The 23963-nt window shown below is 41.2% G+C and overlaps 1 protein-coding gene across 1 annotated transcript in view; it reads right to left on the reverse strand.

Moving 5' to 3' along the window:
• Window positions 1–23963, reverse strand: part of SORCS3 (sortilin related VPS10 domain containing receptor 3) — a 279510-nt gene that overhangs the window by 127860 nt on the left and 127687 nt on the right. Inside the window, exon 3 of the mRNA XM_071563732.1 lies at window positions 17875–17974. Coding sequence (XP_071419833.1) covers window positions 17875–17974 — 100 coding nt within the window. The remainder of the gene's footprint in view (window positions 1–17874; window positions 17975–23963) is intronic.

A 23963-nucleotide genomic window follows, 5' to 3' on the forward strand; every position in this document is an offset into this window, starting at 1 on the left:
AACATCGCTGAGATGAGGCAGTTTATGCTACATACTTTTTCCTGACCTCCAAAATTCAGTAAGCAATGAATGGCAAGTACCAGACCAAACAAAACAGGCTGAAAATCAGACTGAACTTCAGAGAGTTCCTTGGGAATAGATGCAGAGGATGAGAGCTGTTCGGGACATGGTGCATTTCCTTTAAAGCAGGAATTTTGGGGAAATTATGACACATACACAGCTGTTCTGAATGATCTCCAGTTGGGCAGAACATCGACACCAGTGGGTGAAGCACACGGAAGACAGATAATACAGAGAGGCCACCTTGTAAGAACAACATTACCTACAATGTATAGACTGTGATATTCAGTACATGATCAGGAAACATGTCCAGCTCTGAACACTTCAAGGGGATTTAATACAGGAAATAAACAGCACAAGCTACAGGCAGAAAGGACACGGAGGGGAGGCATCATATCTATACCTGTCATCATGTATTTGGTACTCAAATCACAGGAGTAGTTAAGAGTCACTTGTATTTGTTGGAGAGCATGTAGGACCCTTAAAGGAGCTCTGAACGAATGCAGAAGTAGGGAGGAAGGAACGTGAAACTATATTACACCACAAATATACAAAAAAGTTATGTCCTTCGATAGGGCTAACATAATAAAAATTAGGGTAGAATTTGCAACTAAGAATCTGAGTTCCTACTACTCCAATTAAGATTCCAGATGTGTTACTGGGTTAATGCAAACACCTTCCACAGCACTGCTTCCACATAGGCTATGTGCAGGTGGAGAAGTTAAGATGGTGATCCATTTCTCTTCCTGTGCTCCAAGATAGCCAGGCACAAAGACAACTGTGATATGGAATACTGAACTGTACCAGTGATGAGCTAGCACACTTCTCACAGGCACAGTGCTACAACATGCCCAGACTCTACTGGCATGGAGCTACAGGTAGCCTGAGCTTGTATTTGCCTGAATCTGTCTACAGCAGTTAGGCCACGGACTCCCCTATGACTCGGCACTCCGTGCCCTTCATGGCTTGGCCCTGCTGTCAGCAGGCCTCCTTGGCACCTTACCATTATCCTTCTTGTTCTGAACCTGAAGCACAAGAACACACACACAAACTCCCCATGATGTTACCTGTATCCATAGCATCAGATTCAAAAGCTTTATCACCACTCTTACTCCCTGGCTCCGTGTCATCCCAACACAATGGAGATCTGTTTTGTACTTACCTTAATTTGTTAATAAAGCACCACTGAACAAAACTCCAAAGCAACATGCCACATAAAGGACATTTTTATTAAAATTAGTTTTCAATGAATCCTTTTATTTTTCTCAATGAACATAAATTTTCACAGTAAATTACCAAAGCACATCTCTGTAAATCAGCAGAGAGCAGTTTTATAGGTACAATATCTGTAGCAGTAGTACAACTCAGCTACATTAGTGGGAAGGATCCCACTAAATGAATAAAGAAGACAGGTTCAAATAAATGTCTTTTGTTCTGAGAAATAAGTAGACAGCATTAAACCATTGTGTATTGCCTCCTGATTCTCCCTTCCCTTTAATGCACTTTTCTAAGCACTCCTTTTCAGAGGTCCCAGTCACATTCCCATTTGCCTATGTAAAGTGCTACTCTAAAAGGAAATAAACAAAACAGTTTAAAAAAAAAAACACCTAAGAACCATGCTTAGCTACAAAAAAACCTCAGTTCCTCAGTGAAGTATTAGAATTTGCTCTGTAGCACTGCATTATCCTCTCCTACAACTGAAACAGGAGTTTTGTCACAAATACTGTTTCAAAGACAGAAACTTGAAGCTTCACGTTTACAGCTTCATATGGATTTCCAAATTGAATGTGCTCAGTTTACAAGTGAAACAGCTTCTTCTGGTTTTCTTCGTCTTTTCCCACCAACCCCTAAACTCAGAGATGCTTTAAATCTTTCCTAAAGACAGGTCACATTTACATCATCAACAAGAAAACACAAATCTATTTTTTAAAAAATAAAAGCATTATTATAATAATTATTATTATTATTATTAATTTTCTGTTTTGATATAAAATACTTATGGGGTGTTATGGTCCTACAAGACCTATGGGGCCAAGACTACTTCACACAAAATTCCATAGTAGCTTTGAGTTTAAAAAACCAAAAAGTTTCAACAATTTATGCTGAAATGTCAATGCAAACAGAGGATTTTTACTTTGTTTGGATTTATGATATTCTTTCCTCCTTTTGAAACTGAAGAACCAAAATCCAATGACATTTAAAGGTTTAAAGATACAAAAATCGTTTTCTTCCTTCAAAACATCAGTCCATCACAAGTATGTTCAGTACAAGTAGTTTGGAAATCTCTCATGGGAAAAGCAACTATTTACTGCTGGAGTATTTTAGATTAAATGTTTGACCATCTGAAATTTCTCACCAGCAAATACTTGGTTATTCATTCTCCTCCCATTCTTTTCCTCTCCAACATCATTATTGCAATTTGCTTGCCCTGCAGGTTAAAGGATGCCCCTGAAGGTATGAACACAGCTGCTTAGTGTATCTGCAGCCCTTCTCTGCCATTCTCACGGAGGACAGGTGCAACTCATTGTGAAGACAATCTCATCCTTTTTTAGTTCTTTCCTCACCATGTGTCAGTTCAATTAAAAAACTTCAGTTTAATTAAATCAGCCCAAACCCCTCTGAGACAAAAAAGTGCTGGTGTCACAAGTAACTGTCTATTTATCAGCAAAAGTAACATCCGTACGAATCAGCCAAGATACAAGATCAGCTTTGAATGATGTGCACTGGTTTAGGAAACACACATTAGCTTTACACAAATTCTCACAGATGTTCAGAGATGGCTAAATACCTGCCCGCTGCCCTGTAGATATACTAACTGCTGCAAAAATCAGGGGAAAGGAACGTAGTGTCTGTTTTCCAGTCACCAAGAATATCCGTCAGACAAGAAAAAATGGGACACAGTCGTGATAAAAGTCTGCTCTAGAGAGAAATTCCATGGACTTAAATACAAGGAAAGAAATTTATTATTAGTGATCAGCAGCTGTGACAAGAGGGACATTTGTTCTCTGGGACGCCAAACAAGACATCCATGAAAAGGGCAACAGCTTTCATATAATTGCTTACCTTGTGACCCAAAAGGAAAATGTTCATTGCAATCCCTTGTGTTACAAAGTAGCCCAGATTTGGGGCTCCTTCTTCCTTCACATGGCTCAAAAACCCCCTTAACATTAAGGATAACCTGTGGGCATCAGTCAAGCAGTAAAGGTGCACTGAGCTTTCATGAGAGATAAATTGTCTGGACGTACCCTATTTCAACTTCTTGTAACTTCACTTCTTATTGCCCAAAATTTAACATTAATGGCAGATTTAATTAATGAATATAGCACCAGATCACCAACTCTCAGACCCATAGCACTGTAATCTTAAAGGATGAAGTGCACTGCACTCACTTTATAAGGGTTTATGAAGCATGTGTTATAAAAGTACCTCAACCATAAGGCTTTTATACCTTGGCACTCACTTCAATACAATCCCATAAAATCCAAGCAATCTTTAAGTGTTAAAGGTGACTTTCACTACTGTATTTATTATTGGATAATGAAAAATGACTCCAACACCCATGGAAACTGAGCAATGAAATAAGAGTTCCCTGAGACTTTTGCATTGGGTCTGTATTTTATGTTCCATGACCAAAGAACCAAATAGCTCTCTCAAGACTTTTCAGACACTTCATGCTAACCCCTCTCTAGAACTTCCTTCCCATCAGGACTTCTTTGTAATTACAAACCAACCTCTACTCTGCAGATCACATTGCTTGTCACTGAACTTTCCAGATGTCAGCAACTGTTTCTGTAAGCATTCAAATCATGTGAAAGACCTCCTCCATGGACCCCTCCAGCTGTGTTGGAGGCTGACAGCTCTCTAATCCACTAAACTGGTTTGAGAACATAGCATAGATCTGTGACACCAGTGTCAGGGGGAACCCATCTGTTGGTTCACCATCCTTGCAGCGTTAAGAGAGAATGATCAGAGCACATCATGCTGTCCTGTGCAGGTCCTGTGTCTCTGCAGAATGTTTTGCCTTTAGTAGAGGGTACATGAAAGAAGACAAGGATTACCAGGAAGAAAGTAACAAGCTATAAAATAAATTTTTATTTTAACCTAAAACAGCAGGGTCTTTGGTTGATAAATGGGCATCAGTGGAGTGCATCAAATGAGGACCAGCACCACCTCACCTTCACTAAGGAGATGCACATCAACCCACCATGCTTGTTTACAGGTAATAACCCTGGTTAATCTTTTGTTGACCTCTATTGTCTCTCATATCCAATCATATCCAGATTCCAAGCACAATTAATTGTTCTGATTTGTACAAAATTACAGGAGGCTCTTGGTACTACAGCCATACCTGCCACAAATTGCCATATCAAAATAAAACACCTCACAGAATTCCAAGCTCGAACATCCCGCTCCCTATGGAGAGAGCACTTCATTTAATCACCACCTCCAGCAGCTGCACAAGAGCACAGATGCACCTTGCAGGATGCCCTGAGGATCAGGAGCAAATCAGGGCTAAATTGGATAAAAAGCAAAAGCTTTTCAAGGAAAACCACTCTGCCATCCTCACTGACAGGTAGGAAATGAAAATATATCATGGCTGGAAGAACAGGAAAAGAACACAGATACTCCAAGGCTGCCATCCTAACCTGCCCATAATGCCAAATCCCAGGCTGGATCCAATTTGCATGCCAATGTACTAGACCCAACAAAGCAGAACATCTTATCTTTGTTTTGCTGCTAAGCAGGTCAGAACAACATATCTCCCCTCTTTCTCTTGTCTTTTTGGCACTGGCCACATGTACTTTTCACTTTTAATTACAAGGCACAGCAAGCATTTGCTTGTTGAATTTTAGGTGCCAGTGGGGATGGAAGCCATCCAAAAAGCATGTGTCTGGCCTGGCAAAGAGTGACTGACTGGCAACAGCCACATGGTTGGTTGTAAAACCTTTTCGTTGCCACAGTAAAGCAGTATTTACCCTTGGTTACTCAGGCCCATTATATTCTTGTTACAGCTGCACATTCTCCAACCCCCCACAGATGATCAGAGCAAAGTTCTCTGCCATAGTAATCCCACTTTCCTAAGGCCACTTCAGTGCTGTGCAGCTATTTTGCCAAGGGCTTTTCTATGTCACAGCATGTTCATACATAGCACTCTTCCAGGAGCTGCCAAATAAGTTACAAGCGTCACCACTTATGGCTGGTTTTGTATATCCAGTTTGACCAGCAATCCTGTGACCTCGCCCAGAAGTAGGAGGAACCTCAGCTGGTGACCTTAGGCATCAACCAGTGCTTCCACATGAATTTAAAGCTTCTGATCTATATTATTATAAAGCTCTGGAGTCTGGTATTGCTACATAGCATAGTTCTGCATGATGCCTTTTTACTCTATTCTATAGAGGAAAGCCCTAGCTGTTACAACATCTGATACATTGTTTTGGGGTCACTGTCTTCTCTTTTAGTGACAAGGAATAGCTCTGGTCCTAAACAGTGCTCACAGAAAGAGAAAAGCAGCATTCACTGTTATAATTATATGTTATTTGAGTAAATGCATGGTTGTGCTATTTTCCATAGAACTAAAAGTAATTTTCACCATTATTGTAGCTTACCGTGTAAGCAGAAATAGTTACAGAAAATAATGTTATCAGTAAGGACAGGCTGTGTGCACCACAGCTGCTGGAACTGAGAACACCATTTATATAAAAACACTCCTCTGATTATAGGTCTCACTTGGGAGAACACTTTACATGTGGGTATAAGTTTACTCACAGTAGTTGCCCTATTACAGAAAACAAAAAGATGTGCATGGATAGTTACTCATGGGGTAAACTTTTGCAGCCTGCACACAGCAGTCTATTTCATTTGAGGACAGTAGAGTGTTTCATGACTCTATAGAAAAATAAAAATTGTGTTATGTATCTCCCTTGAGGCCATTAAACCTGAATACAATTTTAAATGCATCATTGCTTCTCCTTTGCTTACCCACTTTATTTTTCTGCTTTTTAGTCAGTTTGCAGAGAGAACATAGACAACAGTCAGCTTTATCACTGTTCACATCCAGATGCTTATGATCTATCTCAATTTACTTACCTGGCATCTATTACTCTTGTCCCTCACTGTCCCTAATGTACTTCTCTTCCTAACAATTCCTCACTGCAGGAAGTTAAGATGATAGGAGAAGGTCTATCAATTTTCTGGATGCAAGGCTGAGGCCCCCAAAAATTGAAGTTACAAAACATGATGTCATCTCAGTTCTCTGCATGGTAAGCAGCTCTAAGCTATCCACTGTGGTTGAAAGCTCTGCATGCTAACTCAGGTGCCAGAGATTCCAGTATGGGAAGGTTCAGGATGTAGGAACAGGATGTACAAGTTCCAGCTCACTGGCTCTGACATTTTCCACGTTTATTAATTAGCTCCCAATGATACAATCCTTGCAGGTTTATGGGGGTAGTCTTGCCTGCAATTACACACTGAGAAGGTGAGTGTCCCAATGGCTGTGAACTACAGCTGATACATCCTATTCCAACAGGGTCACAGATACCTCACAGCCTTGGGAAAATCATGTACCTTCCTTTCCATATCCTTCCACACACATACATGAGCCCTGGTCACTGCAGTGTCCTGAAGAGTTAGTGCAAGAAACAGAATTGCAAGAGGGGACAAAAAGGTTTTATCTGCAACATAACACTGACAGGTTTTTTAAGAATCAATTGGCAAAAGTTAGAAAATTGCCAAGTTTGTCCCATCTTTCCAACCATTTTCAGGCCCTGAGCACTATTGTTCTGGCCTCCACTCCTTAGCCACTCACATCTCATGAAGTACAACTGCTTCACAAGTTCACAACACACCACGTTGGTCTCCCATGGGAGGGTCCCAAAGAAGGCAGAAGATGTCAGATTAGTTTTCTTATAACAAGGGCAACCTGATTTTTTGAAACAGAGAATCAAAATATTGTAGGACCCATTGTAAAGGCACCACCAAACTCTCCTCCAAGACACAATGACTGGTCTAAGTGTTGCTTCCCCAGATTTATAAGAAAACTACAGCCTGAGTTTTCCCTCACTGCATCTGTGCACCACTTAGAAAATCCCTATCATTACTTTTGGACTCCAGCAACATTTGTCTGTGTACAATGAAAAAAGGCATTTTAGGACAGATATAGTCAAGGGCAATGAACTCTGACTAATGTAAAAAGAAGCCTCAAGCACTCCAAAACACGCTGAAATATGTGACTAAAATCTAGCCTAGCCAACTCCACGGTGAAGAAAAACTGATTCTAACACAGTCACAGAAGGGTTTCCAAGTTTCACAATGCTGCTTGGGATAAAATGTTTTATACAGAATCAATCACACCAGAATGGACATTTGAGTTACTGCATTTACACTGTAAGAGGCAGATGTGTATATACAGCAGAAACTGAGACTGTGGCCAGCACGTGCCCTGCAGACTCTGCTAATCTAGTTTATTAAAAATGAGAACACACTCAGTACTGCTGAGCTTCTATATTCTTCACCTTGTAAAAACATGAAATAAAAATATATTTTGCCACTTATTATTGGATTGGGGGGTTGGGGTTGGTGGGGATGGGGCGACAATTTTCCTCTAAAAGGAATAAATATGTATTGGTGAGTCAGCTCTTATGACTAAAAATCAAGGTCAGAGAATTATATGGTCTTCAAAAGGACCCACCTGCCCCTTCTTCAAGAGCTGCTCTCCACCCATTCTATTATTTTTCCTCCATTTTACTAACAGGACATTGACTCGCTATTTTTGATTGATTATCCTGCTGTCTGTGAAGCACCATGTCCCTCCTCGTTAACTCAAAACTACCTCATTTTTCATACTCCATAAATTAATATGGTATTGGAGCTGCAGCAGTAAATGAGACGGCCATGTTTCAGAGAGGTGGGGAGGATGGAGAAAGTAAAAAAGGTCTCATAAAACTGCCCTATGCTGGGACCTGCAGTTGTGTCCACCCTGCTGACAGTCTGGGTGGTAAACACAGGTAGTTCTGTACAAGGCAAAGCATCTTGACAGCCTCCCTTTTTCCTCAAACCAAGGCAGGGCATTCTGAAAGCTCACACAGGTCCACTCATAAAAGCAATGGCCATTCTGTACAAAATTGCATTTTCATTTTAGTTGATATTATAATTTATTATCTGTCCTGATCTGGCTAAGTTAGAGCAAACTACCTCTGTTTTTCTTACAGCCAACTCTGGGAAGTCTCCACCTGAACGTAGATGTGACCTCAGCATCCTGACTCCAACAATACAAGATGAAGCAGGCAGAGGGTGCAACAGGAGAGGTGGACTGAATTTTAGGAAGCCAGACAAAGCAGCTCTGTCACAGATGTGCACCAGTATCCTACCAGGCTTATCATTCTTTCCTGATAACTGTCCAAAAAATGGTTTGCAATCTTATGGAAAAAAAGTATCGCTCAGCCGCTCATTTCTTACAAACAAAGCAATTTAATGATGTTAAATAAGTTATGTTAAATAAGTCAAAAGATTTGAATTCTGGTTTGCCTTTTCCTAAAATCTGTGCCTGCTTTCATTCAAGTAGTAAACTGATTTTTTTTCCAAACCCCATCCAGAATCTAAGCAGGGATTTCAGGACCACAATTACAGTCCTTGATGGATAAACAACCTAGCAAGTGTCTGACTTTTTCCTTATTTTGCTTATACATCTGGTGTCTACCTGCTTACTTTTATCAAATAAACTTGCAAGCTCTGTGAAGACTAAAGTGACATTTTTAAAGAAAACATTTTTCATGAAGTGAACCTTGATGACCCCCACTTTTTCCCTATATTTATTAATTAATTCCTACATTATGTTTCCATTCACTTTAAATACTTGTTCAGCACTAACAAAACATTTATTAAATGAATTCAGAAACCTATTAAAAATACAAATAAATATTCTTGGAATGTATAAGTACAAAGATACAAAATGCAGACACATTAAGGTACACAAAGACCACCCTAATTCTGGACTTTTGTAACATATGAATGTTTTTCCTTCATGAACACGGAAACAATGGCTTTCAACATAGATGGCTTTAAGATGGGTGTCTGTTTCTGTTTTTACCTATCTCTCTTCCAACCCTCTCCCTTTCACCCCCATTAAATAATGCCTTATTGAAGCATTTTGTTAATTATCTCAATTGCATTTATTTTTAGAAACAGCTAATGAGCAGTGGGCAACGTTCAGTGGGTCTACGTTTTTTTCTCTGTTTCTTTTTAAATGCATGTGTTTTTTAAAGAGAATTAACTGAAAAAAACCACCAGCAATCTCCAGTTTTCACATTCATGCTTATGAGGGACAGCCTCCCTTGGAATGCAAGGATTCCTTATGAAAAGGGAGAGCTATTGGGGATCTCTCATAAGCTTGGGTCCCAATTCTGTGCTGTCTGTGCTGACAAATGGTCATATCCCAGACCACAAATGCCACACAACCTCCATTTATCTCTATGATTTATTTCAAGTCAGAAGTAGTAAAATTAAAACTTGCAAGGAAACAGATAGTAGTTTGTTCTTTCTTGAGAGACAGGAGCCTATAGGTCAGGTCAGGTCCCAGTGGGGTGTCTCTCATGCCAGGCTCCCCAGTCCCTGACTGCAGCAGGGCAGAGGACTCTCACAGGAGCCTCTGGACCACAAAGATTCACAAGAAGGTACAAACCCCAAATATAATAGTAATAATAATTTAAAAAACCAACCCAAACAATAAAACAAAAAAACCACAAAAACACAACAGGAAAAAAAGACACCACCATTTTGGGCATACTGAAAAATATCCTATATTTAAGAATATTCTAATAACACTTCTATACATATCAATGTTTTCCATTCATTGATCTTGAAATATGTTTGAAACACTAATAAACTAAGTCATACAGTACCAGAAAACTGTATTTCATATGTAGAAAATGTCAGAGAAACTCTGAAAATGTGACTTTTATGAATTCAAGAGACAACAGAAAACCCTTCAAAAGGAAAAATTCCTAAAGTCCTCTTCTCCAAGTATAAGAACACATCTGTAACTCAGGAGATTTCTTTCCCACTGTTGCAGATCACAGATCTGCATACATTGACAAAAATGATCTCTTTTCACAGGTGCCAAATTTAAGCTGAATTAATTGGACAGATAGAGAGAATCCCATACATAACAGCTCACAAGACTACACCTTGTAGAAAAAACAAGTCACATCACATATCTTCTCACTCTTTCAGGGGTGTTATAGGTGACCTTGAGGAAATCATCTTTGCAACACTAGTAAGTGAAGAAAAATATTACTTCTTCATTCATATTTTATCTCTATTTAAAATGCCAGTTCTGGAGACTGACAGTGACTGTCCCTGAAGTGTATTTATGAGATGGAACACACTGCGTTGTTACTAGATCACACTCACATTTGTACAATCCACTAATATAACCACAGCAGGCTCAGCTAGCACAGGAACGGTGTTTTATAGCTACAGCCTTTCCTATCTGCCACCATCAGCTCTGGAGTGGGTGGCATGATTTTTGGAGTGCTGAAAAGCACAGGAACATCATCCACAGCTCAACAGGTCCAGAGAAGGGGTTCATGTAGAGACCTTTACAACTTCATTTGCAGCTCAGGCAATTTAGTCCCCGTTAATGGCAGCCGCAAAACCAAGAGCTATTTAGTGACTGTATTCCCTTAGACTGAAGGGAAAGATTAGGGATAAAGGACAGTAGAAACAACCAGTTCCATCACTCCTCCCTGTGGCTCTAACTCAGCCCCATTGCCTTTGAGTTATAAATATGTTCTCTAAGATCACATCAGCCAGTGCCAGTTTGCAGCAAATACTGTTTATCACAGTGTCAGCACAATAAGGAAAAACTGTTCAAGGAAACCTTCCATCTGCCAAATGGCTTTAGGATACTCCAGAGCTCAGTTCCTCACCAATAGCTTGAGATGCAATCTTAGGAAAAAGCAGCAAATGACTAATGGGAGCTGTTGCTAAGGATGGCAGCTCAGTTCAGGTTGAGCTAGCAAGCATCAGGTATGTGCTAGAATCTCTGCCTCATCAACCAACCACATATTTGATGAGTAAGGAAGAAACAAAATGCTGTGGAATTCTCTTTGGATTACATGAACTAAGAAATTAAGGCAAAACCAAAATTAGTTCTGCCCTGAGGCTCCAATCACAGCTGAGGAATTCCTTTTGGAGATCCATGAGGACAGGGGACAGAGTCTGCTCTCAGTTACTCTCCAAGTGAGCAAGAAGAAACAGAGAGGAAGTCAAAGTGGCTTGTGCTCATTTTGGGATCTTCAGTTTCTTTAAGGGGAGATGTCATTCCCAATGTTCTAGCTATTTGCTAGTCAGGTGGATGCATTCCTCTGCAATTTCAGTATTACAATCACAATTAACTTCTTTTTTTCATTAACCTGAACACAGCAACACCAAATTGTTCTGTCTGCCAGTTCCTAAAGAGTTGATGCATTTCACCCTTAAAAAGCTGCACAGAAACAAACAAATCTAATCAGATTTATCTTTCAGAGCTCCTGACTCTCCAAATATCTCTAAATATTTCTCCTTCTGACGTGCCAAGTTCAGAGCCATGATGAGGTATGAGAGGTGTGGCATGACTTTGGCTTTTATTGCTTCAGTGATTTGTACTGCCCCTCCATTTTGATTCAATGACAACTCAGAAACTAGTCTGCAAAACCATTTTCTCAAAGCTCTTTAACTGAGCACCATAACTTTATTTCTGATTTATGCTGTTTTCAACTATTGTTCAAATCACTTATCTAGAAGTTCTATCTATAAATAAAACCTTTTACACTTCAGTTCTTGCAGAAGAGGAAAATGGGGGAGTCGTCATTTTATTCACTGCACTTGGGTGGTGTTTCTGTTCAGACAGTATAAAAGACTACAAAACTCTTAATTCTTCAGGTTACCAAGAGAAAAGCTAAAGACAACTGCATCCAAGTGAACTGCAAAGCAAATTGATGAAGGAAGGTGTTTCTAAGACATCAGAACTGTTACCTCAGCTCTTAACTGCAATCAGGACTTCTCATTTATCCACATCTCATCTCAGCAATACTATATGCAGGAAAATGGCTTTGGGTTGATTTTGTCAGACTTGTCATTCTCTGCATTTTTCCTCTCTTTCTTTTAAACACTTTTTAACTCCATCCTCTCAACCTCCACAGTATTCTCAAGGGTAGAGATAAAAATTTCATAGTAAAAATTGGGGTTTCATCTAAACAACATCTTCACCAAGAAAAAGCACTTCACAGAACATTTCATGAAAAAAAAAGTAATGCATAAAATCTATGGTTCAACAATTCCTTGAGATTCAACATGGCACCTCGGTGCCTGAAAGGAGCAGTGCTTCATATATAAGGGCCTTCGTACCTAATCGTCTTTCTGCATCTCTTGGAAGGACTTTACATCCCTCCATGAGGCATCAATTTTAAAATTAATTCAGTTATTGACAATCAAAAAGAAAGAAAATGTTCTTAGGATAGGGGATTTTACCCAACAGACCAACTATTACTAGAAAATAGGGAATCACAGCACTTTGGCTTTAGTGTCATTTTGAAATGCAGGCACTTAGGCAAAGAATCATGAGCTTCATTATTTGTGGAAATCATTCAATTTTCTAACAGAATGTTTTCAACAATCCTAAAAAATGAAAGAGAGAGAATTGGGATAGAGAGAAAATGGGAATTTAAAAAGCCAAGAGATATGTTCTTATTAAAATAGAAGAGACTTTTTCCCTTAGTGCTTTGAAAGAAATAAACAGTTCTAATTCCCAGACTGCTGTGAAAATCTGCCTCTAGTAAAATGTAACTAACGCCCAAAATACAGCATTAAATTAAAGGTCAGCAGGGAACCAAGATCTCTGCCCAGCAGAGAGTAAGCAGTCTTTTGTCATATCCCCAAAGACACACAAAAGGCTACAGGGTACAAAAGCCAAAGATAAGCATTTTGCAGGTCTCAGCTTTTCACAGCACTGCCCTTAAATCCCATTCCTCTACAAGGAAGGGGTGCTGCTAAACAAATATGAGTTTCTCCTTTCTGAAGTTCATCACAAAATTTCAACTTCTTTGGAAACTGGACAAAGCAGATGCTTCTCATGCAGTCTCTCTCTTTGGCAAACAACTGGGTGGGCAGATGCACTGAAGGGGAAGATGTGCCCTGGAATACACTCTGCCTGTTATAGCACCTTCATTACTGTTGGAAGTGTCAACACTGCAGGCACTTGGCTTCTCACCAGGGCTCAAAACTCTAATGCAAGAAAGCCAATCCCAAGGACTTCAGAGCTGTCTGACTGCTGGGGCTAATGATCACCTGGAACTTCATAGCAGTAACAAGAGCTCAAACACAAGTCCCTAGTGTGTAAGTGAAAGAAGGAACAGCTCAAGCATCTGCAGGAGAGCAGATAAAAGTCTGGCAGTGTCAACTCCCAGCAGCAGAGGCTGTCCAAACAGTTGCAAAGTGCTGTGAAACCCACAATTTTTTAGTTCTTACGGGAAGGGAGTTAGCGGTACAACAGCTTCACAGGAAGGTGAAGTAGTGCTGGCTCACGCCAGGGAGTGTTTTGACCACGATGCAGGCAAAGTCTGCAGATTCAAAATGGGCTTCCGAATGCTTTGGAGTTTCTTATGTCTGCACCCAGCATGCTCTCATCTCAAATGATGGGTAATCTGAGAACACCAAACAAGTCTGATCACTTACAGTGATACCTGAGAGGCACGAGGAATCACAGCTGCAAAGAAGTATTCTCAGCAACATCCTTTGATATCTGTATGTTATTATATTGATTTAATTACATGTGCAAATGTCAAATTCCACAAGGGAGAAGTGCATTTTCCAAACTCCTTCTGTGATTTCTAGGAAATGGACAGCCCTCATCTCAGGTCCAAGACTAGCCCTCAGCAGGTTGGGATAGCACCTTGTGGAGACACAGGCAAAGCCACCTCAGCTTGTTCTCTGCTAAACAGTTCTGTGCCTCCATTAATAACTGCGCAGCAAGAGCAGGGTTGATACCTCCCAGTGTCAGCATGTAAAACCCAGGAACAGCCACAGTCTAAATCTGACCTCCAAGTGGCAAGCACCAGCAGAGCCAAAAGGTGCTCAGAGAGAACCGAAGCTGACTTGGATTTATCACCATGATAATCATAGAGATTGTGTTTCATCACCTCTCCCCCTCTCAGCTGCCTCTTTCCCCTTCAGGCACAAAGACGTGATCTCTCCACTTCATTCTGCCAACTGATAAACTGTAGCAATTGGTGTGTTTCACTGTGGAGCAAAGGACAGGACTGAGAGATCAGCTGCTTCCACACTGCTCCAGCATTTTCCAGTCTGCTGTGTCAGGAAAGACATTTCAATACTTGGCAAGACACCAAATACAGACAGAGGTAATATTCAACACACAGATGAGAGTCAATCTCCAGTTAGGGCTGGGAGACACATATTGCACATACTGTGAGGGTGACAGAGCACTGGAACAGGTTGCCCAGAGAGTCTCCTTCTCTGGACACATTCAAAATTCAGCTGAACACGATACTGATTAACATGCTCTAGGGGATCCTGCTTGAGCAGGGAGTTGGACTAGATGACCTCCAGTGGTCCCTTCCAACCTGATCCATTCTGTCATTCTGAGCAGCTTAGAAGGAAGCCTAATCAGAATACAAAGTGAACAAAACTGACTAAATATATAAAGCAAACTCAAACGAGGAAGGCCAACAATAACATGAAGCTAACAGAGGATTTGCTTCTGCCATCAATGTTACACCAAATGCTCAGACATTAACTCTGTTGGGAACAGAGTAAAACCCAAAGATAATTGAATACTTTAAGGCCTAAATATCCATTAGGTCATCAAGTCTGATCTTCACATGCAGCAAGTGTTGAAGAATTTCACCAAATCATTCCTACATTAAGCTTGATTTTTTTTCTTCCAGAAAGGAATGCACTTTGTAAGAAAAGGGTGTTGGAGTGCCATAATTCAGGAAAGTAAGGCATGCATCACATGTGGTGCTCTTGGGAGCAGGAGAGAGGAAAAATTACAAAGGCTCCCAGACTGTAGCCACCCAGCTGCACAGCCTCTGCATTTCAATTCTGGCCCTGTACTGCAACAAGTGATGTTGGTATTGAGAAATCAGCATCCCACAATGACCTGACAGCACTGAGCAGAGAAATAAAGCAGAAATTCCCCCAAAATTTAAAGTAGTTCTACTAAAATTAAAAACAAAATCAGAAATAAAAAGCTTTTCTTTTAAAAGAATAAAGTAAAATGCCAGTGTTTAAGTCCCCTTGCCTCATAATTGAGCCAAGGTTATGCCACAATTCAGGTAAGTGATGTTTATATAACTGGCATTTGGCTGAATGCGTAATTCCTATTTAACAGCTGAAAAGAGGCATTTTGGGTCTTCAAAGAAATCTGACAGGTAATTCCCACTGTAGTTTTGCAGGGTAGCTGAGAGGTAATTATCCTTCTCACTAGTAAATCAATTAGGAATGAATGTATGGAAGGCTTTTCTCCTCCTTCAAGTAACTGCTAATCCTCTAAGCACTAATGAGTAGACAGGGCTAGCAACAATGTGCAAACCCATCACAAATTGACAGGGGCTGTGAGGCATTCAGGGTCCAATCAGTACCTGGGAGTGAATGTCTCAGAGGAAAGTACCTTGCCTGGAAAGGGCCTGTATGGTTCACTGTGGGCATGCAGGCCCTGTGCCCGTGTGTGACTGTTGATATCTCCTTCTCCACTTACTGCCACAAGCAAAGACCTTTTTTTGCAGCTCACAGGAGGTCACTGCATCATGTTCAACGAGGCAGCACTTCTGCTGCTCGAGGTGAAACGTAAGGGACCTGGACTTCTACTGGGATGCAACTGATCCACCTACGGCTTTGTGACTCGCTATTGGTGGTTGTTCTTGGGAATTCACCAAAAACATTCTGCTTTCTCCCCAGGCCACTGGAACAATATTCACCCAGAGAAAAGGAGAAGAATACAACCCAAGTGCATTTTTTGCAGTACATAAACTCAAGAATCTGTTGGGGGGGGTGGGGAAGACAGTAAACCCAAAACTGAATTTGACAAATTCCAGGTGCTCCAATCCAGTGACACCTTCTTCAGGCATTTTTCAAATGTTGCATGAATGTTTGAAATTGCTTTGATGCACGACAAAGCAGAGTTCAGACATGGGAGTTGTCTAAGCACGCACAGTAGCATTGCTCATGTATTTAGTAGAGGCAGAAAGAAAGGAAACAAGTTGTTTCCACAGCAGCCAGCTCTGAAGCTGGTCTCCTATGGGTTTCCCTTATGGCTTATCTCTACATTTCATAAGACCAAAATATTTCTTTTGAATTGTCATCTCAAATAAGAGAACAGTAGGTAAAGATAGGTCTGCATGCCACTATATGATGCAATGTAGGTGTTTTTAATTAAAAATAAAATGAAAGACTGCTAATCTGTAAAGGTCATCTTGAGAAATTGCTAGAAGATAACAATATAGCCTCGTACTCTGCTTTCTGAGGGAGGATTTACACCAGTGACGTAGGATTTGTAACCAAGCATATTGCCTCTGCTTTTGGGTGGGCAGAGTTGCTTTGGAAACAGAACAAAGAAGAATTAACTCTTAAGTGCCCACCATATTGGATATGGGAGGGGTGTGAGAACCAGAAAGTGCATTATAAAATATCTTAATCCATTTTCCTCAGAAAAAAAAACCCAATCAAACAAAAAAACCCAACAAAAAAGAAGCCAAGGTAGTTGCCACAATAATTCAGCTTCTGCTTCAATAAAAATATAAGCTGCGCCCGGCCACTGCGTTCTTCTTCTCCCTTGTACATCCAAACACACATAGTAATCAGAGCTGTGCTGATACACTGCAGTAAACATCATTCCTTAAACCTCTCCTGAGTGACCAGAGATGGAAAACACAACAGTAGTAACAAGAAAAGTACAAGTAGCAAGTTACTAGTTTGGAAACCTGTTGATGGAGGCGGGGTACGGGCAGCATAGAAGGGATTGAGCTGAATAGGTTGCACCCCATCCAAACGCAACTTCACCATCAGCAATTAACTTCATGCCTCAGGCCTCCCACGCTGATTTCTGTGGGTAGCTGAAAGCATTTTTGTCCCACTGCCTTCCATGAATCAACACAAGCAATAATTTTAAACCAAAAAGGCACTGAGGAGTACCTCCTGGTCTGTGCTCTATGAGCCAGCTGCAGTCCTAATTGCATCACGTGGGAAGCGCGAGCAGGGGGTTTGAAAGCTGTAACCTCATCTTCTCTCCCACACATTCGAATCAAATTGTAGGTCTCCCACCCACTCTCCCAGGCATATTCTGCTTTCAGCCCCCTTATATGATGCAACCAATGAAAATGTCATTTACATTTTTACCTCCAAATTCTAGCTAGAAAAAGCATAAGGGGAAAAAGAGTCAAATGAAGAAATAAATGCCTCTTAGTCAGTATTTCTAATAATGAAACAGAAGGCAGGGAGAGGTGTATTGGCCAAAGCCAGTGTAAGGAAGAATCCCAGAAACATTTCTGTGAGTTCTGCTTCTTTAAAGCTGTGACAATCAGAAGCAAATAAAAGCAACTTTTTTATTTCTCTAACACATTCAGCCAGGAATTAAATGCTCTATCCTCATCACAAGCAAAACAGGATTAGTTCTACTGAAGTCTGTGAAATTGTACTAGTGAAACTTAGACAGCAAATCCAAGCTCCTGGGAACTACCACCAGATTTCACTTTAAGATCACAATTTCTCTCACAATGCTGTAATTTTGTTTCTATAGCTCCCAGCTCAATGGCTCTCCCTTACCTTTCTCTTGTTAGTGGGACTGACATATAGGTAGCTCAGCACAGTCTTCAGGCCTACTTTGTCATTTAGTTTTTCATACGTAGTGCCATAGTCTGTTGACCTGGAGAAAAGACGAGACAAAAAGAGTTTATATGGTTATTAGAGCTCAGGAGAAAGAAATGACTGTGTGAACAGATGCTCCAAGTTCCAGCTTGCGCATTATTATGCTTAAAACTCAAGATTTTGTGTTTCATTCAGGGTGGCCAGCAGAAAAGAGAGGAAAACTTGAGTCCTTTTGGGCAAAGTCTGTCTCTGTATCAATTGATCCTAAGCACCTGGGCAGTTGTGATGCACCCACGAAGGTGGACGTTGTGGGATGGGTCTGCTCTCATGTGTCAGTATGGGATGGTACCTACATGAGAGGACTCTGATCTCAGCAACACCCTTAGCATAAATTCTCTTTCCAGACAAATCCAACCTAAGAATCCAAATTAAACCCATTAACAACAGTTTTATTTAGGTAGGCTGATTTTTGACTTGGAGATGGGGATCCTAATGTGGCTCAGAATTGTAAGGGTTGAACTCATGTCTAGATAAAAATGTGCCTAAACTGGTATCTTGAGTCCTCAGTCACCCCCATCCTACTTTATGCCAGGCATTTAATTTTTGTGAGTTACAGATTCAGGCCCCTACACTAGCAAATCCCACCCAGAGGCACAGATGATCTGGGGGTGGTATTACCCATTTGTGACTAGGGAAAAGGGCTGCCTCGTCACAGAGGGTTTTCTGTAGCTTCCTCCTCCTCATTTGTGGGCATGTTTGAAATCTCACTTTGCCCCGCTTGTTTCTCTGCTGTTTTGTACTCTGTTTCCCTAACAAACAAGATTTTTCCTACCAGAACAACTCAATAGCTACCTCATACAGGATACCACACCTGAAGAGTGGATAGCACCAGTTCATTTTAGGAGGGATGTCACAACCTGCATGAAAAGCCTACAACCACCCCATCCAAACATTCTGGCTCCCAACCCTACAAAGCTTCTGCAATAGGGACAGAGCAAACCCAACATATAATAGATGGACAAAGAGAGACCCTCACAAAAAGCCTACCTGGACATACCTGTGATTTTAATAAGATGAGAATCCATGGCCCCTGCATTCCAATCACACTTTTTACCAAACAGATAATCAGAGAACAAGCAGCAATTCACTGCCTTTCCCACTAACTTGCTTCAGTAATTTTCTGAATTCTTAAGTTCAGCAAGCCTCTAGCATTTGCAGCTTTTTGGTTCTTACTGAGATCAACCCTCTCCTCCCAAGCCCAAGCCACCTTCTAGCATCACAACGAACAGCAGCACTGCACCCAGCAGCTCAAGGCGCCAATGCAAGTGGCTGCAGAAAGAGAGTCATGTCAGAATCTTCATTCAGCTCTGCTGCTTTCCTTGCTGCAACTGCAGTTCACAATGACACCAAAACAGCCAAGCCACAAAACCAGCTGCCTGATTACAGGCTTCCAAGTAGTAGGAATTATGAAGTCAAAAGCTTGCTTTTTCACTGATGTGGCTCCAACACATTTGCTTCATGGATCCTTTAAGGACAATTCTTAAAAGTTTTGAAAACTGGTTCTTTCCTTAAATGGGTTGAGCAAACATTCCTCCTTTGAACAGTCAGCAGTCATGGGTGCTTCAACTCTTAAACAACTTTCTTGTGTTCTGGTTTAGCTCTTTGATACTAAAATAGAGAGCCAATACCAGTTCCATTTGCACTTAATACTCTTTTTGTACTAATGCATAGCATTGTTGCCCACCAGGCTTCACAAAGATGCCCCAGAGGATGCTACAATAATGTACTATATTTTCATCAAAATTTCCCATCCAAAGTACTTGAAGCTTTTGTCTTACTAGGTGCCAATACCAAACAAAAAATACTAGAAGCTTTCCCCCTCCAGCCAAGCTTGAAACTGAAGTAGCTTTATTAATAAAACTGAATAATCCAGGCCAATTAATTCCAGTACATGAGGTCTCCTATAAATGCAAATTCAACAGGTTAGGAATCCTCAAGTAACACTAAGCTCTAAGCAGAGGGTAACACACAGAGGGCAAGCAGAGGTACTTCCTTGATCTCACCCTTCCAACAGCACTGAAGCTACGAACAAGCCACTTTTGCGATTGCGCATGAACCCACCATGAGCCAGTAAAAGAGATCCCTGGTTTCAATCAGCATTAGAAGAGAATACAAATAATGCTTTAATATTCTGACAGAACTACTTTGGTTTTGATCTCTGAGTAATTTTAAGATCTCCCAAAATGCTTTGCACTTCTAAAGATGCAGACTGGATGCCCTAATGACTCTTTCTCATTAAACCATTATCACTCATTGCATTTGCCCTTTCAAAGAATAGCTAAAAAGGAAGTAGGATCATTATTTCGTTAGCTTCTCTGAGGCTTTCATTATTATCATGACAGTCACCACTGGCTTCACAGAAATGTCTCAAAGGATATCACAATAATATACTGTATTTCCATAGCTCTTTACTAGCCAAAGAAATCCAAACCTTTTGTCTCATGCTAATCCATTCAAACTAACAAAGTTCCAGGAGCCAGACTGGGAAATACTATCTCTATTCTAGAGATGAAGAAACTGAAATCTTGCATAGGCAAAGGTTCATTTTTTTCAAAAGCAGGCACCTACAATTAGCCATTTCAGCTTCTGCAATCATCTAGTCTATGGCTTGATACTCAAACCTGCTAAACTCCTACCACCAAACTGCCTAAAAAAAGAAAAAAAAAAAAAGGTGGCTCCTAATTTTAGCAACTCAAGTCTGAACATTTTAAAGAGATGTGACCCACAGGTGAAACAGAACAGTTATGGCTCAGCTTTTAATCTTAATTTGAACCCTTCTCCTTTACTAATTACTTCTAATTCCATATTAACTAGCCCACACTTCCTTACAGTTGCTGACACTACAAGCAAACTGGATACCATATTCTCTCCAGTTCCCCTGGTCAGAATAGTATGCACTTCAAAGCACATTATCAAAGGAGTGGAGGGGGAGAAAGGTAATTATATTAAAATGACAAAAGACTAAGTGATATAAAAGACCCTTTCCATGAGTCACACCCCAAATGCCTGCTTTAACTTTGGTTGGGCCTTTTATGGAAAATTGAATTGACTTGAAAGCAGTTAATTGAAAGCAGCAGGAACTGGGCTTGTGGCACTCCTGCTTTTCTGCTACTTCTCATTTGCTTGGTGTCTCTGCCTATGGCCAGAGGGGTGGAACTAGATGATCTTTAAGGTCCCTTCAAACCCAAACCATTCTATGATTCATTGTCCCTTCTATACTTCTTTGCATCCTGCAAACCCAGCTGCTGGCAACACTCCAAGAAAGGTTGCACAGTGAAAAGCAACAAAAACCAAGGCCTAGCCTGGTTTTCAATGGACCTTTGTCTACTCCAGCTTTTTGGTTTCTGTCACTAGCTTCTAGTAGTTAGTTTTGGTTAACACAAAAAAAGACTTGATTCCATGCAACATAAGCTGCATATAAGCACATAATGTAGTCTTTCCCTGAACAGGCTGTGGCACCAAATCCTACATATTGCCTTTGGACAAGCAAGGTTTATAAAGTAATACTTTATTGGGATATTGCAAATTAGCTCAGTTGGTTAAAACTTGGTTGTAGTAACACCAAGGTCATGGGTTCAATCCCCTGTATGGGCCACTGAGTTAAGAATTGGACTCGATGATCCTTGTGTGTCGCTTTCAACTCAGAATAGTCTGTGATTCTGTTTCTGTGAAATTCTTTCATAAATGTATTTTGTTATTAACAGCTGGGGGGAAATCACTTGATTCCACCTGCTCTCCCATCGCAAGCTGTGATGTGTTTAAACCATTGCTACAATGTCCCAGTTTGGCAGAGCATGGGCAAGGGATACACCCAGGCAAAGAAGCTTCTCTCTAAAAAACCTGGTCATAACTCAGCGCACCAAGAGCTAATAAAATCCATCTTGTTCCAGTAAGTCTGAGCCTCAGCTTCCCTGTGAGCCTGACAAAAGGCCTGAGTCAGCAGACTTCAGTATTGTGGTAAGATTTGGTCAGTCCCAGGGGTATGAACTAGAGTATGCAGAGGCAGAAACAATGCCACCTGAATAACTTTTGAAGTAATCTCTTGGACACTTGCTATCTCAGGGCTCTGTCAGACAGAGAAAGGTGGACTTGTTTGTAGTCTCTGCTACTCAGCTATGAAGATAGGCTGTAAAACTTGTATCAGTCTCTCAGAATGCTGGCACTGGATGACAGGGAGGCACAAGTCAGCCCCCTGTAGCGTACCTGTGCCATCAGCTTTCCTGTCAGGGGATTTCTGCTCTGCACCTGTGACTTTCCCTGACTATGTGTGGAGAAGGAGTAACCATGGTTTTGATTTTAGATTCTGAGCCATTTTCTAAGCTTTTTCTAAAGCTTATGCATTCACTCCAGATCAGTTCTGCTACATCTATCTGCAGCCCCACTCTGAGAAAAGTGGGGAGGCACAGCCTTGCTTAAATGAGCAGGAGAATATTCAGATTCTCTGTGCACTTAAGAGAGCAATAGGAAAACACACAAACCAGACTAATATTTGCTTCTCTTCTCATGGGCCAGCAAACTGTCTGCCTGCAGTGTGCCTGTCTCTCCATATCCCCCAAACAATTTCTTGCTTCTACCCATTGGCCAATTTTCTCCCAGTCTGACAGAGAAACAAAAGCCCAAGAGGAACAAAGTTTCTACAAGTTTCATGAAAACCAACAGCCAGCAAAAGCTGAGCAATTATCAGGACTCAAAAGAAAAGCTGCAGCATAAACCCAAATCCCATGAAACATGAGAACAGGCACATCTCTCTGAACATCCAGCAGCAGGAAAACATTCAAACACAGCTCACATATTAATACACTACAAAGAACTCAACAGCACAGCACTAGAATTCAGGCTGCCAATCTTCCGTTGCTTGTGAAACAATTTGGTTTAGTCTCTCACTTCCCCTTCTGCCCCTCAAATTACCCTCCCAAGGATAAAGGCCTTTCTGAAGCCATGACACATGGAGAAAACACCTCTCCTGAGTCAGAGTCCAGGGGGACCACATCCAGAGTACCTCCACTGTAAACCCCTCTCGGTAACGACCTTAGTGGCCATAGGTGGTTCAGGGGCAAAAGCTGTCTCAGCACTAACTTCACCACACTGCTTGGCACCAGATAGCTCAGTGGGTTCTTACCAGAGCACAGCAACCTATATCAGGAGCCAGGCCAAACACAGAAAACTTACCACAGTATGGGAGAAACTGGTCCCACTAACTTGCAGGCAGGGCAGGAGTTTGCCCTCTTTGGAAAGAATATCAGTCCTTAAGCACTCTGGCCCCACTTCTCTGAGTTATTTGAGATTAATTATTTTCCTCCTTGTTGAACACTCTGGACTAGCTCCTGGCTTTTGGTGACTATGGCTGTCAGCAGCTGAACATCCTCCACTCCTAAAGTCTTTTTCATACTTAGATACAACAGAGAGAATCACACTTTCCTGTCTCAGGGCTGCTTATGAGGCCAGGCAAAGACAGAACCCCCCTTGGGCAGCCAGATGCCAGGGACAGAAACAGAGATTTGGCCCTGCAGCTGAGCCAACCCCAGCTGAAGCCCTGGTAAGTCAGGATAATCACCGCCACAGCAGGTCCAGGGAATGTGTGGGAGTCTAGCAAAGGTCCCCTAGAAGCAGCAGTCATGGTGCCACCTGTCTCTGCTAGCTCAGCTCCATGGTCTCTCCTTCTCTGTCTCTGAAGGACAATTTCATCCCCTACCTCTAGGAAACCAGTGGAATTCAGGTCCAGCTCTCAGCCTGTGAAGGGGAACCTAAATTCGACTTTCAATGAGGCAGTGCCAAGAAAGACCCACTCTTAACAGTGCAAGGCTGTCTGGCTGACCTGGTCATACACAAAGACACTTTTTCTGACAAAATAAAATAAAATTAAAAAAAAATGCAAACCAACCAACCAACCAAAGAAACAGAGACTGTCAACTTCAAAGGATAATTTATTTACCCTAAAATAGATGAGGCTATATTGATCTCTTAAGGTATCTTCCACCCTTCAGTGT

The sequence above is a fragment of the Pithys albifrons genome, chromosome 9 (assembly GCF_047495875.1).
Source record: "Pithys albifrons albifrons isolate INPA30051 chromosome 9, PitAlb_v1, whole genome shotgun sequence".
Lineage (NCBI taxonomy): Eukaryota > Metazoa > Chordata > Aves > Passeriformes > Thamnophilidae > Pithys > Pithys albifrons.